This window comes from Watersipora subatra, chromosome 9 (genome assembly GCF_963576615.1).
Source record: "Watersipora subatra chromosome 9, tzWatSuba1.1, whole genome shotgun sequence".
NCBI lineage: Eukaryota > Metazoa > Bryozoa > Gymnolaemata > Cheilostomatida > Watersiporidae > Watersipora > Watersipora subatra.
Genome location: NC_088716.1, coordinates 37,905,904 through 37,922,670, shown reverse-complemented (window position 1 = coordinate 37,922,670; position 16,767 = coordinate 37,905,904). Strand labels below are relative to the sequence as shown.

At 34.7% G+C, this 16,767-nt stretch overlaps 1 protein-coding gene across 2 annotated transcripts in view; it reads left to right on the top strand.

The window, feature by feature from the left end:
- LOC137403895 (serine-protein kinase ATM-like) overlaps positions 1-16,767 on the top strand; it is a 96,479-nt gene that overhangs the window by 18,290 nt on the left and 61,422 nt on the right. Inside the window, exons 9-12 of one of the 2 annotated variants that reach the window (XM_068090001.1) lie at positions 115-289; positions 1,428-1,629; positions 3,446-3,624; positions 4,963-5,394. In XM_068090001.1, coding sequence (XP_067946102.1) covers positions 115-289; positions 1,428-1,629; positions 3,446-3,624; positions 4,963-5,201 — 795 coding nt within the window. In that variant the 3' untranslated portion in view covers positions 5,202-5,394. Of the gene's footprint in view, positions 1-114; positions 290-1,427; positions 1,630-3,445; positions 3,625-4,962; positions 5,395-16,767 lie in introns of those variants that run through there. The other variant, XM_068090002.1, reaches the window with a different exon arrangement.

Sequence of the window (16,767 nt, the reverse complement as noted above, 5' to 3'; positions counted from 1 at the left end):
AAGAAACAAGATGTTTTACTCCGTGTAGTCTATTTCAATAGACTGAACTGTTTTAATACAGAGGCAGCCATCTTTACAATCTTGTTTCTTTTAGCCGCTTTGTGTTTTTCACAGATGAAGGCTTTCAAGCGATCGTGGAGTGATGAAGAATTTACAAGAGCCTACCTTGATATCTGTAAGAATCTCCCTCCAGTTTTACGACATTTCTTTTTTGAAAGATTCAAAGAGGCGGAATCATGGCTAAATGCTCGACACAGCTATAGCCAATCAGTAGCAACCTCCTCTATGGGTGGGTATCGTAATAATTTCGGTTTCATAACAACTCTCAGACCTGAGTATAGATATTTATATATGATTGAAATAAATTGTTTCCTCTCCTCTCTTTAACTTGCATGGGTGGTAACATATGCTCATACACGTGTCTCTTACCAGAGACCTGGTGGTTTGAACACTTGCCTTAGGATTTTTGCCATTCCCAATAGTGCATTTTCATGCAACGGATGTTTTTTAATTGTTACCAGTAATTGTGTAAGCCACAGTTAATGTGCAAGTGTTATTGTACCCACTGGTGTGTTGGATGGTCTCTGATGCATCCTTTTAGTTGATATTTAGGATCGATTTTTGTGACTCAATTCTCAGTTGATTACTTGAGGAGAGCTTGCTACTGCGCTGCTTGGGGATGTGCTTACCACAAAAGAGTTTTGGTGTGCCAGTCAGGTTCCTTATCATCAATGTGTGGTCCCATTGGCACAGCGATCGACTTGAATTCAGCTCGCAACTTGTTTATGGTGGCCATGCTTTCTTTTCTTCTTTTGCTATCTGCTGTTAGTTTTTGAGCCACATGCCCATCATTTTTACTAAGGTATAACCTTATCACTATCAGACTTCGGGTAAACTTCTTTGTGGATATTGAGCAGTTTCCAAGTAGTGTCTGTTTCCTTGTTGGATTTTTCAGTCCAACTCTTATTTACCGTTGGATCGTGGTTTCTCAGAACTTTAATTGTTCCGATAACACCTGGGCCCGGACATAGCATTGCATAATGAATTTGAACCCTGAAATCAAGTTAAAGTGATAAAAAAGAAAATATTTGTTGATACAATAATACCAGTTACTGTAAAATCATTAAATTGAAAAGTTTTGTTGTTTTTCTCTGTACGATATTGGATTGGATTAGGCATTTTACATGTATTCTATTGTTTGTATAACGTAAAATCCCTATAATGTGAATGTCCTCAGAATGGATAATTTGTGTTGTAATAGCGCCTATTGTATAAACATTCATTAGAATCATATTGACTTATAAATACTTCTATAATTTTACAGTATATATACATTTAATTGTTTCGCAAGATCCTATATCGCTTAAGCACGCAACAGATATCTGTCAGATTCATGCACCTCACACACGCCATCTAAATTTTTTCAGTTGGCTATGTGTTAGGAATTGGTGATCGACATACTAACAATATGTTACTTGATGAGAAGACAGGGGAGCTGATACACATAGACTTTGGTGTAGCCTTTGACCGTGGTAAGGTCTTGCCAATTCCTGAAACTATTCCATTTCGACTCTCTAGAGATATTGTGGACGGGTTCGGCCCAACTGGGGTGGACGGTGCTTTTAGGAGGTAAAGTTTGCACTATTTCTAAATTCAGTTTTGTCAGTCTCTGTGCCATTTCTGTCTAAATGAGGCAGGTCACTTGTACTTTACATACCAGCTAATTATTGACCTATTAACTCTTCCGCTACCACATTAAGTTTTGACCGAACGATTATTCTGCCCAAATTTATTCAAACGGACTTTCGGAAAATTGATATAGTGCTAGTATTTATGCAATGTCTCGAGAATCAAAACAGATATCGTTTACTGTAAAATGGATCTTATTCAGAAGAAAATTCTCTACAAGATAAGTATAAAATGGTTTAGTGAATCCCACTCTCACAAATTTTCTGGCGCTTTTTTCTGGCCTGAATGAACGCGATGTGCTTCTTATTACCATGACGATAACGATCTGGTTTTCCCGTTTTGAAAAATAATTAGAAATGGAATTGTTGAGCCAAAAACATTTCTATTGGTTGCACGTGATTGGCAGCAAGGTTGTTTCATTGGAGAAAAAATTTGATTGGTCTAGCTACTGTGTGGGCTTCGTAATGAAAAGAAAAGTGAAACCCTATTGATAAGCCAATACATCATACTTATATTCCCGTGAAAGCCGATACATCGACTTACGGTAGCAAAAGAATTAAGTGAGCAGCATAGGCATATTTCCTGTAACTGAGAGTATATAAAAAATTGTTGTTTTGTGTGTTTCTTGTTGCTCATACACTTTATGTATTATATATTTGACTTTTGAAATCTTAAGCTATGATTTAGTATGGGTGGTGATGTAACCTCCCTTCCTCTCCCTACTGGCGTTTTCTCTTTTCTATTTGAGGACTACTACACTAGACTAGACTGTGAGCTACAATAAAAACATTGCCTGTAAAAGAGTTTGTAAGAGTCTCCCTCATGCATTAATGCTTATCATTTCTAATACTTTGATTAAAGCCATGTAGACTCCCCATTTCATTAATTTATGATTTTATAGCCAACTTAGCAGTATAACGGAGTGAATAGACTAAATTTGAGTTGTTTCCTCTTCAATACTGACAAGTGGTGAGGTTTTATTACTCACAAAAGTGACCATTTTTATTATAGTAAAACAACTCCTCGACTCTTTAGTATTTAAATCGCAAGACCACATATTTAATACCTCCATTCCTTCTCTTTTTAACTGTCATTTCTATGGCCTCAGATATGCATTATGGCATGTTTGATGTAAAACCTCCTCAAGCAGTTTAATCCCTGTAGATTCATTCCATCACACTCTTCTTTCTTGTTTCTTTGTTGGATGGTTTCAGTAATACTTAGTGACTACTAGATAGTTGGATATTTGTGTTTTTTGTAATAAAACTAAATAAAGCTGCATTGGCTGAAATCTTTTTACACTTTAACATTATGAGTAAATTAGGCACAGTCATCCCTTGACATACGAGCTTGATGCATTCTGGGACTGAGCTCGTATGCCAATGCGCTTGGGTTTCATTGCAGTATTTCCTATATAAAATAACCAAATGCAATTTCCCGTTCCCATACATTTAAAAAAACACCTAAAAACAACATAGTGTATTATGATGAAAAATTGTTTGTCATTGTTGTAATTCGGTACCTACCGTCATGAAGCTAAACAATTACGGTCTGCAATAAACTGTTACATAATTTATGTACAGTACAGTATGGAGTTCTTTTGATCATATGATCGTATCTCAAAGTTTTCTCGGATCTGAAGGGATATGACTTCAGACTAGCAGTGACTTGCTTGAAAGTCTGCTCATCTTTCGATTTTCTCATATGTGGGGCATTTGTATGTTGAGGTATCGCTGTATTTCTATTTCTTTTGCAGGTGCTGTGAGAAGACGCTTACAGTATTGAGGAGTTCTGACAGGATTATCAGTACAATATTGCAAGTTCTAATAGATGATCCTCTCCTTGACTGGACCCTCTCTGCTGAAAAGTTACAAGAGAAACAGAAGAAACAAGCAAGAACTGACACCAGCATTGTTAGCCAGTCAGTAACTTCTAGTAAGTGTCACCATCCATTCAAGAGATTTAAAAGTTGTAATCATCAGATCATCATATTCTACAAAGATTAGCCAATCAATAACATACTTTAGGTTAACTAGCTACAGTCAAACATGGATAACTCGAACTTCAAGGGACCGAGCAAAAGTGTTCGAATTATCAGAGCGTTCAAGTTATCAGAGCACTGTCACAAGTCCATATATTTACTTATTTATTAGTAGATACATGTACATATACAAACTATAATATAAATCAAAAGCACAAATGGCTTGTTTCAAATTAAATGCTTCTAATGTAAAGTTTAAAACGTTTTCATGAAAAAGTATAGAGATTTTTCTATCACTTGAGATTGGTTTGTTGTTTGAGGTGATGTTATTGCCAGGACGTTTTTCAGATTGACATTGGCAAAACTTGATCGTTGTTGAAATGCTCAAAAGAAAAGACATTTTTTTCTTTTGGGGTTTTACCCACCATCAATTTTGCCGTTTTTTCTTGAAGTTTATGCAGATTACCTTACTTTACCTGGGACTCGTTAAGAGCAACACTCCGAGGCAGTTCAATTAGAAGTTTTACGAGGTTTTACGGTACATTCTATATCACTCACGCTTTTTTAATAGATACTTATTGAATGTACACACGTATTCTGTGTTTAGGTCAAACGATGAATAGTTTTTTGTAGCTCAGACAACGTATACGTTTAATTACAAAAAATTTTAAGACGTTTTAAACATTTAACATTCCGACGTTGATTCAACACGGAATCAACGTCGGAAAACTGTTCATCACGGGCTAGCCGGGTCACGCACTCAAGAATTTTCGCCACGCACATACAAAACAACATGCGATTTTTGTTTTGTATGTGCGTGGCGAAAATCCTTGCGCGCGTGACCCGGCTAGCCCGTGCTATTCATCGTATCGCAGTATTAATCAAATTTACCAAACTTTTAGAAAAGCCGTTGACAAAAATATTTTGCCGATGGTGGTAATAACGACGCTTATGAATTACGAAAAGATGAAGTTTACCTCTATGGCTTTGAATAAAGTGATTTTCTAAAGCGATAACAACCGTTTCGGTAGCCGTTGGGCAAAAAAACAGTTCGAATTAACAGTGTTGAGTTCGAGTTATCTATAGCAATTTATCATTACGTGGGAACGGACCAAAGGAAATGTTCGAATTAACCATGTGTTCGAGCTATCCGTGGACGAGTTATCCATGTTTGACTGTACTTTATATAAATACATGCTGAGTTGCTTCTGCTTCCTATTGTAAGTTTTACAACAATTTACTCAACTGGTAATATAACTAGAATGTTGTTAATAATGTTGAGTTGTATTTAGACAGTACAACACTCACAGAGGCTATCACTGATGAAGATAGGATGATAGGAAACACTGACCAAAACACGAGTAAGCATCAGCAGGCAGCAAATGCTCTTCTCAAGGTGAGACACAAGTTGCAGGGTTACGAGCAGAACTCACAGCTCAGTGTTAGCGGGCAAGTTAACTACCTCATCCAGCAGGCTACTGATCCGTGTAATCTTGCTAAACTCTTCTGTGGCTGGCAGCCTTTCCTTTAGTTGAGTTATTGCTTTTCTTACAGCTCTCATTACAAAAAGGCAAAAATGTTGCTGCTGCTTCATAGCAATAAGTTGATTATCTTAGACAGTAAAACTGCCCCTGGTACTTTTTGATTTTCTCATAATTAATTATACTTTTTCTGTGATGCTAGTTTTTCATTTTGGGTAACAATTTTTCTAAAAATTCTTAATTTGCTACAAGTTTATCTTTATAAAGGCAGGCAACTCCATAATTATGATTTTTTGTTGTAATTTCTTATGTTTGCACTTTAAATGCATTTCATGATAATAAACTAAAATTTGCTTTGTAAATATCCTGACCTAGATTTTACCACTATAATTTTGCCAATACTTTACTATATTGGCTTCTTGAAGTACTGCTCAACTTTAATTGATTAATTTGACTGGCTTGTAATTTTGATAAATATCCGATAGCATTTAGCCATCTGCAAAACTCCAAGATACAAAATCCCAAAATCTCAAGCATGATCTAGCTCTGCTTCATGAGGTGGCATCTAAGGGGGCAGTAGCCTGTAGTTTCTAGTGAATGGTTGATGAAAACAAGCTTGTTTTTTCAACGCGTAAAAGAGTGATGGCAGGAGGAGTTCAAGGTGGAGACAATTCCTAAAACGTTGTTCATTTGATAGCTGACTTGACTGATTATGAAAGAAATATCATTAAATAGACAGAGATAATAAAAATATTAAAATAACTTGGAAGTAGTATTTCATTGGTTACCAAATAGCTCATTTAATTTTAGTTGCGTATAAAATTATTTCATCTTCTTCTGGCTTTTCAATAGCTTTCTGACCTCTTTTATATGCTCTGCTGAAGTAGTAAATATTAGCGTACAAACACTATTTAGCTGAGCAAAACTTAATAATAAATAAGCTCAAATAATATACTTTTTATACAAGTTGTTAGAGCTTGAAGGATGTATTCTGAACATGATGAAGACCATTATGATGGATGAAATAAATATACAACGTGATGCAGGGTAGTACAACTCTTACTCTTAGACCATTGGCTTTAAAAACTACTTGTTTGATGGATAAACAAATAGTTTATCCATCAAACAAGTAGCCATACTTTTAAATTAATAGAAACTAATTGTTTTCTCATGACTTGGTTCTGTCTATAAAACCATGACTAATACTGAGGAGTGACACTGCAGCCCTTTCAGGAATGATACCCTTTAGATATCTAAATCTCGAAAGCTGCGCAATATTGGAGGTATGAGAAAATATCTGCCACCTGAACAGGTATGTATATTTCTATGACATCAGTTCACTAAATGTGAACAGACACAACTCTTTTTTGGCAACAATAACATAATAATGTATTTGGCTCTGTATCGCAGTCCGAATTAACCAAAGTTCATAATTGAACAAATGAAATTAAGAAGAACAACCAAAACATGACATTAGAGTTTGTCTCATTTTTCGTTTCTTAGGAATACTGACAGCGTCATCTGATGCTAAAGGCAGCACGTCTTCAATGGTTGCCAACTCACTCACCGCCTCACTCTCACATTCGTTGTTAATCGCATCAGCACAACCTTTTGGTTTCATCTTAAACTCATTCGCGTTATTTAGATTCTTTTCTTGATTCAATACTCCATCAGGACTTCCTGCATCACCTACTTCATCAGCCTTTATATCACTTGCATAAATATTAGCAGGTTCTGCACCATGATTGTACATTTCTATGGCTGTCATGTTCATTAGTGATCTTGTCTTAGCTCTTCCTGTACAAAATATTAAAAATGTTTTGTAACTTCCACATGTGCAGTAGCATAACTAGTCATGGTTCTGGGCCCTAGTTAGCAGTGAGTGAAATTATTTACATGTAAGTGAAAAATACACAACAACTATTCGAGTGTATCAAGGAGGTGTTGCTTGAGGCTCGAGAGGAAGGGATTAAAATTGCTTGTTTGTCGGAGGTTAGTTAACAAAAAGTTCCATCCTGCCATTACATAGTTTCGACCAATCACATAAAGGCACTTCTATCTTGCTATTAACATTCATAACTTGACATGTTACTGCTGCCAAAATCATAACTTCTCAATGAACTCTTAATAAAAATAATAAGATAACAATATAATGATAAATATGACATACTTGAATCTTCCTCTCTTCTCATACTAGGTCTGTTTTCCTGCAGCTCACTCCAAACTGAACTAAAGCCTGAAATCACCACAAGGTATGAAAATATTAAGTTCTCCGCAGGAAGACACAAAGTTCTTAGAATTTTCCATAAATAAAAATATTGTGGTAAATCTTATATCAGTTTCATACCAAAACAACAGACAAGAAATGAAACTGGCAAAAGGTACTTAGCTCAACATTTATATTACCACAAGCTTATTATTGGTTGAAAGAGTTATATTCCAAAAAAGTTGGGTTAACTTGTACTTTGACCTCAACAACGGCTCCTCTTAAAAATAGTTTTTACAAATGGGCAATAAGCTCAAGTAATCGATACAGATTTGAACCCTTTATATAAGCAAATTATATATAAACTTCAAAGTAATTATTAAAATGTTGAATATAGAACTATATCCTGGTAACCATAACTCTTGTTCATGTGTTTTTCAACTCACAGACTATTTCCTGATCCTGCGGGTCCTCTTCCTTAATAACCTCCAACTTTGAATCAGGAATCCTGAGTCTAAGAGATTTGCTGAACTTAGCTTTTCCTGAGTTTTTTCTCACATCTCTTCTTAGCTGAGAAACAGCTCCTGATATCAACTCTTCTATATACCTGTAATAAAAGCATTTTGTGAGTTGGTAATATTGGTGTGTTTGCCTGTATCATAAATATACCCAACTGCCTTCCCTGTTTTCTAGAAAGGATATGGCAACAAGTAGTGATGTTTCGTACGCCCATTGCATCATCATGTGTTACTTCAAGTCATAACATAACTCCCTCTTTAGTATTACAACCATAAAACTAGCATAGGTTCATCTAATGTCAATCCGTGAATTGTAAACTTGCTCATGAAGCTTAAAAAAGTTTGCTAAATGTTAAGTTGAAGAGAAACTAGAAGCAGTTGGTATGTAGCACAACATAAAGTTATTATATATGTTATCTAAACTTACCAAGGTATGACATAGAGGAGGGTGATTGGAAGGATGACCCAAGCCAGCAAATTTAGCACTAGAGTAAAAACTGCTGCTACTATAACTTGTAGTATCATCATATAGAGTATCAGTAACAGAGGAGAGACAGCGTAGACAGCCACGTTAAAACCCATCTTGCTCATTTGAAATCCGCACAGCTACACAAATTGATTGTTGGAGTAACGTTATGACATCATAGCCCATTGTTAGAAAAGTTTTTGCTAGCTGTGACTGCCATAGAATTGTACTTTTATTAGCTGTGCTACCGGGCATTGCCCGGTAGCACAGCTAGTAAAAGTTGATTTGTATTTAACATATAAGAACATTTGCCATTCTAACTTTCAAACTACTGTACATATCATGAGAAAAGTGTTAGTTGAAATAATTTAATAGAAAATAAAATCAACTGTAAAAGTTTTCAAACTTTGTCAAACAACTTTTAAACTCATGTTTCCTCATATCATGAGAATGTTTCATGCAGGTCAAATAAATTAAAAAAAATAAAGCGATTATAAAAAGGTTTAGACGTAAATGTGAAATAAATAGCAAATAATAGCTAAATTAAGTTCGTTTTGCTACGGTAATGATGCACTTAATACGATCTGAGAAATCAGGATAAAAATCTTGAATATGTAGAATTAATAATAACAATTATTGCATAGAAGTGTGTGTGTTTAACAAAGATTACTGTGGCACACCAGAAGCTATCCATAAAAACTTTGAATACGGTGACACTCCTACTCTACGGAGACGATGTAATTGTCCACGCGGGAAGACTAGGCCTTGACTCCAGATATAGTAATTGAACTTTGTGAAAAATATTTCTTAACAAGGGCGCCATAAAGTGTGGCCACATTAGTAAAAAACCAGCGTGCCTATAGCTATATCTATAGCCCGAATGCAGACACTTGACACACGATATACGACTTACTTTGAGATATATATATGTAGACTAGTAGATTTGTTAAACATTTTACTTTCAAAACTGTAGTAGTATATCCACAGCACTCTTAATAGGATTATGTAAAATTTATTCTTTCAGTTTGGATCGTGATGGGTAATGATTACACATAGATTTCAGCATTTTAACAGTTTGCTTGCATTTTGATTCCATCGCAATGTCGTAATTCTTCACGCATTTTATTGTTTGCTCATCTTTTTATTGTAATTTGCCTTGCAGTCATGTCGTACAGCATCACTCAGTTTTTGAAGTTGTAGCGCAACTGATAATTCATCAACGCAACTGATGAGTTATCAGTTGCGTTGTGAGGTTCATTAGTGCTGCATGCATGAAACAAAACAGATTATTTTCAATTGTTATCCAACAGATGCTGTGTATTATTGTCTTTGTTTTTCTTTATAATGTGTTGAGGATTCACAGGTTCAGATTCCCTGCAAGCTTTGGTAATCTTTTTGGTCAATCTCAAGCACCTATAATCTAGTCCTACCACTTAGCATTTGTGCCATTTAAAAGTGCATTCTTGGAAATTTGCGGGCATAAGTTTTTGCCACACATGTGTCGGATGACTGCAAGATTGTCAATGGAGTTGTCTCCTCTACTAGACACCCTGAAAGTGCTTGTTATCAGGTCTGCCAAGAAACATTCTCACAACATTCCAATAGTCTTTGCTCTCAAGAATGCTGCCACTGACCTTGCATGATTTTCATCTCACGAAGAGACCTTGGTAGGAATAGTAGACTAGACAGTTTGCCATATGCACTGGCTTCTTATGATTTCTATATACGTTAGCCTAACTAGTTATATAAATAGTGATTTATGAGTAGCTACAGTAGATGAAGAATTGCTATGCTTAAAGCTCTTAGTTTAACTCCTGATTATGTTTTTTTCAACATTTATAGATGGTTAATTGCACTATTATGTATTTTATAGCCTGTAGTAAGTTCCCTTTCTCCACACCTTGTCCTGTATCTTTTTTCCCTTCATTCTTATCCTTTTCCCACCTTTCTCTTTCCCCACCCATCTCTTTCATCTCAATTTTTCTCTTTTTGTCCCACATTGTTTCCTCTCCTCTTTCCTTTACTGCTCTTTCTTCCGTCACCTTCTTAATACCACCATTTTTTCTCAACTCCGCTTCCTTTCCCTCTTCCTTGTTATCTTTAATATTCTTTGTGTTTCTCTTTCTTCCCTTATCTTTATTTTTCCATCCCTTTAATCCTTCGTTTTCCATCCCTCATCCCTTTTCAATTGTACTTCTATATCTTCATTTTCCTCGTTTCTACCCATTCTGGTTATAGTGAGCAGGCAAGTATATAAGTAATATAAGTAGTAATTGGAGAAAATTTACTTATCACACTTTTTTCAATCCTGTTTCCCATCTTCCATTTTTCTCTTCCTTCTCCCCCATAGTTTCCTCTCTTTTTTCCGTTACCACTCTTCCTTCCATCACCCTCTTCATAACACCTTTTCTTTCCCAAACCCGCTCCCCTTCCCTTCTCTTTGTTATCATCATCCTTCTTTATGATTATCTCTCCTTCATTCCTTCTTTTCTTTTTTCTATCCTCTCCCTAATCATTTTTTTCTTCTCTTTTTAATTACACGTCTATATCTTCTTTTTCCTTGTTTCTACCCATTCTGGTTATAGTGAGCAGGCCAGTATGAAAAGAAAACAGCAAAAAATCTTTTATGCTTTAATAATGAATAGAGTACATAATAATGTAGTCTAGTCATTATTGATGTCATTTTGTAGATAACTTTCTATTTTGTAATTTTATTAAAGGTTCATAAAAATCAAACAAACCGCTTTTGAATTATGACCAAAATAGTGAAGTGAATGTTAAACATAATGAAAATATTTCTGAAATATATTTGCCCACGAGAAGAAAAAAACTCTAACAAAATTGACTAATTTTATGAGTTCACTCCTATCTAATGCTATCTCCATACTGAAGTATTATTTTTTGTCCATCTGTTATGTGCATGTATGTGATACAAATCATGCACACATATACTGTCATACCTCAACATACACCTGTCCCAACATACGAGTAATTGGAGAGTATTCTATAAGTAACCAATCCTCTTTAATGAATATTCAGTTTTTCATAACAGTTTCCTAATATTAAGACACTGAAATAACTCCATTAAATAGTTTGAATTTATAAAATCAAACTGTTAATAAAAAGTTATGTTTTTTTATATAACTTTTGCTGGTAAGTCTGGGTTTTAGAATTATGATTTCAAAATATATCCAAACTATAGACAATTCACAGTATAATTTGTCAAGGACGTGAGTGAATATGTAAACTACAGTATTGTAAGGAAGAAATGTGTAGCATACAATGTATGTAAATTCATGAAAGTAAAGCATATTTCTAAGTTTAGTATATCTAACAGGTCAGACCCTCCTGTGACTACACTGATGCGCCGTAACTCTACAGATACTCACAAGTGTGTAAACGTGTTGGGGTGTGAAGAGCCCAAAATCGTCTTTTGCATTGGTTCTGACGGGCGGCTCTACAAGCAACTTTGTAAGGTGTGTTGATGACCTTAGGTTTCATTATTTACAAAGATTGAAGTTTGGAAATAACCAAAAAAGCCAACATACCTCGAGACACAATTGTTTGAGTTTTTTAAAGCATCACAGACTCATCATTCAGCTAAAAAGCTTGTATATAACATGCTGCTAGATACCGTTAAACGGCTGTCTATCTGCCTAGCTTATCAGGCTTCTGAGTTATAGGGTACTGAAGTTCAGCATGCTACTTTAAAAATGTTTTTCAAATTGGGCTGTGATTTCCCACTTGTTACGCTTGTGTACTGTTGACATGATATTGTCTAGATCAGGTCTTATCCAAGTCTATACTACAGACGGTTCCCTACTTACAAAAATTCGAGTTACGAACAACGGTACATACGAACGTATGTACCGTTGTTCGTAACTCGAATAACTTTCGAATTATTTGTTTGAACTTTGTTTGAACTTTACATACGTATTGTAAAGAGATTTGCCGGCCTTTACTTGGCACGATCTCTACTAATAAATAAAGAGAAGAGAGTGCGTGTAGTTTGTTTCATCCAGCTTTTAATTAGCGAAGGAAATTTCACTAGCCGAGGAGCGTAGGGCTATCTGCTCTGCTCAACTAAATGAGCGCACTCATTTATATACAATAATATCAACCGTTCCGGCTAACGGCAAACGGTAAGAACACCGGCTAACAAGGTGAATAAATAGGACCGCTAGCGCGTTGGTATGACAACAATCTAAGTGACGATAAGTGATAGTGTTATGATGGTATATCAGATATAACAATAGCATAACGAGTGAAACAACAATATAATAAACGGACAACACATACAAAAAATAAGACAACAACGATAAGTGATAGCATAACAATTAAAACAACAATATAATAAAAAGGACAAGACATACAATAAATACGAAATGCGGTGTGATGGCCCGGCGTCCACCAAAGTATTATCTCCATTTTATTAAATTTTTTTCCAGTACAAACCAATACAGGTTACTTATACAAGCCTTAAGCATACTTATATAAACCTTCAATATACTTACATGTATATAGGCCTTAAACATAAATTATAATACAAAATATAGCACTGAAGCAACTTACGAACAAATTCACCTTACGAACAATCGTTCGGAACGTAACTCGTTCGTAGGTTAGGAACCGTCTGTATTGACATTCATCATTTACTAGTGACAAGGTTTCATTTCATGGAAGATTTATTCTTTTCTAAACTCACAAGGACATTCAGTCACATTATTTTGATTTTGTCTCCAAATGAGCGCAACTCCAGTGGGATTTTCTAAGTTTCTCCTGTGTTACAATGAATCACTCCACTTTCCTCCCTACTCACTTGTTAAAAATCTTTTATATCTGACTGTTCAATCTCACTGGCTGGCTACAGGGTCGAGAAGATACTCATCAAAACACTGTGATGCAGCAAGTTTTTTTATAGGTTAATGAGCTATTCTGGGCAGAGCAGTCTACCCAATCGATGAACATCAGAACTTATGACATGATATCTTTGAGCCAAAGATCTGGGCTTCTAGAATGGTGTGAGGGGCCTATTCCAGTTGGTAGGATAGTAGATCTATTGTTGGGGAGGTTAAGAAAAACAAATATGACAGATGTTTAAATAGAGGACTTTGAATAGTGCAATTGTGAGGACATTTGTTGCCAAGTCAGTCACTCTGAGAGGTATAGTGTTACAACTGTTTTTTAAGGAGCTGTTATATGAATAACCCACATTGTTATAGTTATTGTATGTGTAGGTATATGGCTGGGCTATACCACTGCTAAAGGAGCTCTCACAAGGTACCATCATGAGGCTTGACCAGTATCCAAGTGTAGAGAAAAGGTAAGTCTATTACAGCTCTCTAGAGATGTTCATATCTAAGTTACTAGTCTATGTAAATCTATCTTTACGTATACTTACTGTATATTTTTTGTATCTTTTTGGTTTTGAAGAGATAGTTATAAGGCGATGTCAGCAAATGGTTTCATGAAACGTTAATATTTCAAAAATAGATACAGTCAAACATGGATAACTCGCCCACGGATAGCTCGAACACATGGTTAACTCGAACGGTTTCTTTGGTCTGTTCCCACGTAATGATAAATTGCTATAGATAACTCGCACTCAACACTGTTAACTCGAACTGTTTTTTGCCCAACGGCTACCGAAACGGTTGTTATCGCTTTAGAAAATCACTTTATTCCAAGCCATAGAGGTAAACCTCAATTTTTCGTAAATCATAGGCGTCGTCATTACCACCATCGGCAAAATGTTTTTGTCAACGACTTTTCTAAAGGTTTGGTGAAATTTGATTTATACCAAACATCCGCTTAGCGATCGCCCTTCGGAAGCAAGGTAAAGTGAGGTAATCTTTGCATAAACTTCAAGAAAAATCGGCAAAATTGATCGTGGGTAAAACGCTCAAAAGGAAAAGATGTCTTTTCTTTTGAGCATTTCAACAACGATCAAGTTTTGCCAATGTCAATCTAAAAAACGTCCTGGCAATAACATCACCTCAAACAACAAACCAATCTCAAGTGATAGAAAAATCTCTATACTTTTTAATAAAAACGTTTTAAACTTTACATTAGAAGCATTTAATTTGAAACAAGCCATTTGTGCTTTTGATTTATATTATAGTTTGTATATGTACATGTATCTACTAATAAATAAGTAAATACATGGACTTGTGACAGTGCTCTGATAACTTGAACGCTCTGATAATTCGAACACTTTCGCTCGGTCCCGTGAAGTTCGAGTTATCCATGTTTGACTGTATTTCTAGATCCAGTCTGCTAGTCTCTTTGCCATTCCTGTCTGAATAAGGCAAGTCACCAGTGCTCTACGTACCAGCTAAATGTGGACATTTTGACATATATTTTTGACATATTGAGTTATGACTTAGCCTCGGTGGTGATGTAATACTCTTTTCCCTTCCTATTGATGTTTAGTCTTCTCTGTTTGAGAAGTGCTTTAGACTAGACTGTGAACTACAATAAAAACATTGCTTGTGAAAGGTCTGAAAGAGTCTCCCTCAAGCATTAATGCTTATCATTTCTAATACTTTGGTTAAAGCCATGTAGACTCTCTATTTTATCAACCTATAATTTTAATAGCCAGTTTAACAGTATAGTATAGAAAAAGTTAATATAAGTTGTCTTTCTTTCAATACTGACAAATGGTTAGGTTTTATTACTCACAAAAGTAACCACTTTTATTAAAGAAGGACAACTTCTCAACTTTGTAGTACCTAAATCGTAAGACGACATACTTAAAATCCTCATTCGTCTAATTTTTATCTACCAACTCTGAGTTCTGAGACACTCATTGTGTAATGTTAGATGTAAGACTGTCTGTGCACCCTCAGAATTATCACCCTGATACACGATTTTTTACCTTACGAAGTAGAACATGATAATGTTTTCACCTCACCATACGGATCTTATTTCACCATAAGAGTTCAGCAAAATTTTCGCCTGAGTTCAAATTTGGCAGTCGATGTGCTTATTACATACATCAAAATAACAAAGACACCGAAATGCTGTTATACTTTCATTTCTTACACTTTTGTTAGATGGCTTTTAGTTATACTCACCATAGAGTTATCTCCCCCTAGAGTGATAACTGCATTCAACAACAAGAGCGTTCCCGGGGCCAACAAGGAGCGTTTAGGCCACGCCCCTTTTTTGTGCTAGTCAATCGTAGTGATCGACAGAACAATAATGTCAGCCATGAGAATGATCATGAATTTCCAGTTAAGATAGTAATTATTGCTCATATTAAAGAAATGATGATTATAGTTTATTACTCTAATATATGCTTATTATTTAAAGCAATTCAATACCTACATGCATTGCAAAGGCACTGAATAGATGGTGTTAAGTAAGTGAGTTAATGCAATCAGTTACTCCAATGATATACACATTGGTTATTCCAATGTGTATATCATTGGAATGATGTTACTCCAATGATATACAGCCCCACACATGAGGGGCTGTATATCATTGGTTATTCATAGATAAGATAGATAGTCATACTGGGGTTGTATTACATTGGTGTGATGGGAAGCTAATCGACTGCCATCAACTGAAAGTATTGACATTGTATGGTGATAGAGTGATTCATTGACACCTCAGTTCACAAACAGCCCGTGCATGTAATATTAGATTTCAATAAATATCAATCAAATACATAGACTAGCTTGAAGCAAAGATGTCCACTAGTTAGTGGACATCTTTGCTTGATGTAAGCAAGCAAAAAGTGTGAAAGTTAGACTGGCAAATGTTGTTATATGTTAGATAAAAATAAATTATACTAAATTATAATTATTTAAAAATAAAATAGACTTTTTATTACTTTATTTATTAAATAAAGTAATAAAAAAATAGTTGTGAATTACTTTATTTATTAAATAAAGTAATAAAAATTAGCTATGATTACAATAATTTTTTATTGTAATCATAGCTAAACAGATTATATTTAGCATTACTTGCTAATTATTTTACATTTAAACACATTTGCAGTTTCATTTTTCTTCTTAATTCATTTTAACAAAAAACTTCTTTCATGATATGAAGTTTAAAAGTGGTAGTTGTTTGAAAAAGCTTGAAAACATTTACAGTTGTTTTTATTTTCTCTTTTCTCTTCATTTATTTCAATTACACAAAACACTTTTCATAATATGTAGTTTGAAAGTTAAAGTGGTAAATGTTGTTATATGTTAAATAAAAATCAATTATACTTAATTCTACTAACTATAATTATATAAAAATAAAATAGACTTTTTTATTACCTTATTTATTAAATAATTTTTCATTGTAATCATAGCTAAACAGATTATATTTAGCCATTACTTGCTAATTATTTTACATTTAAACACATTTACAGTTTTATTTTTTTTCCTAATTTATTTCAACAAAACATTTCTTTCATGATCTGAAATTTA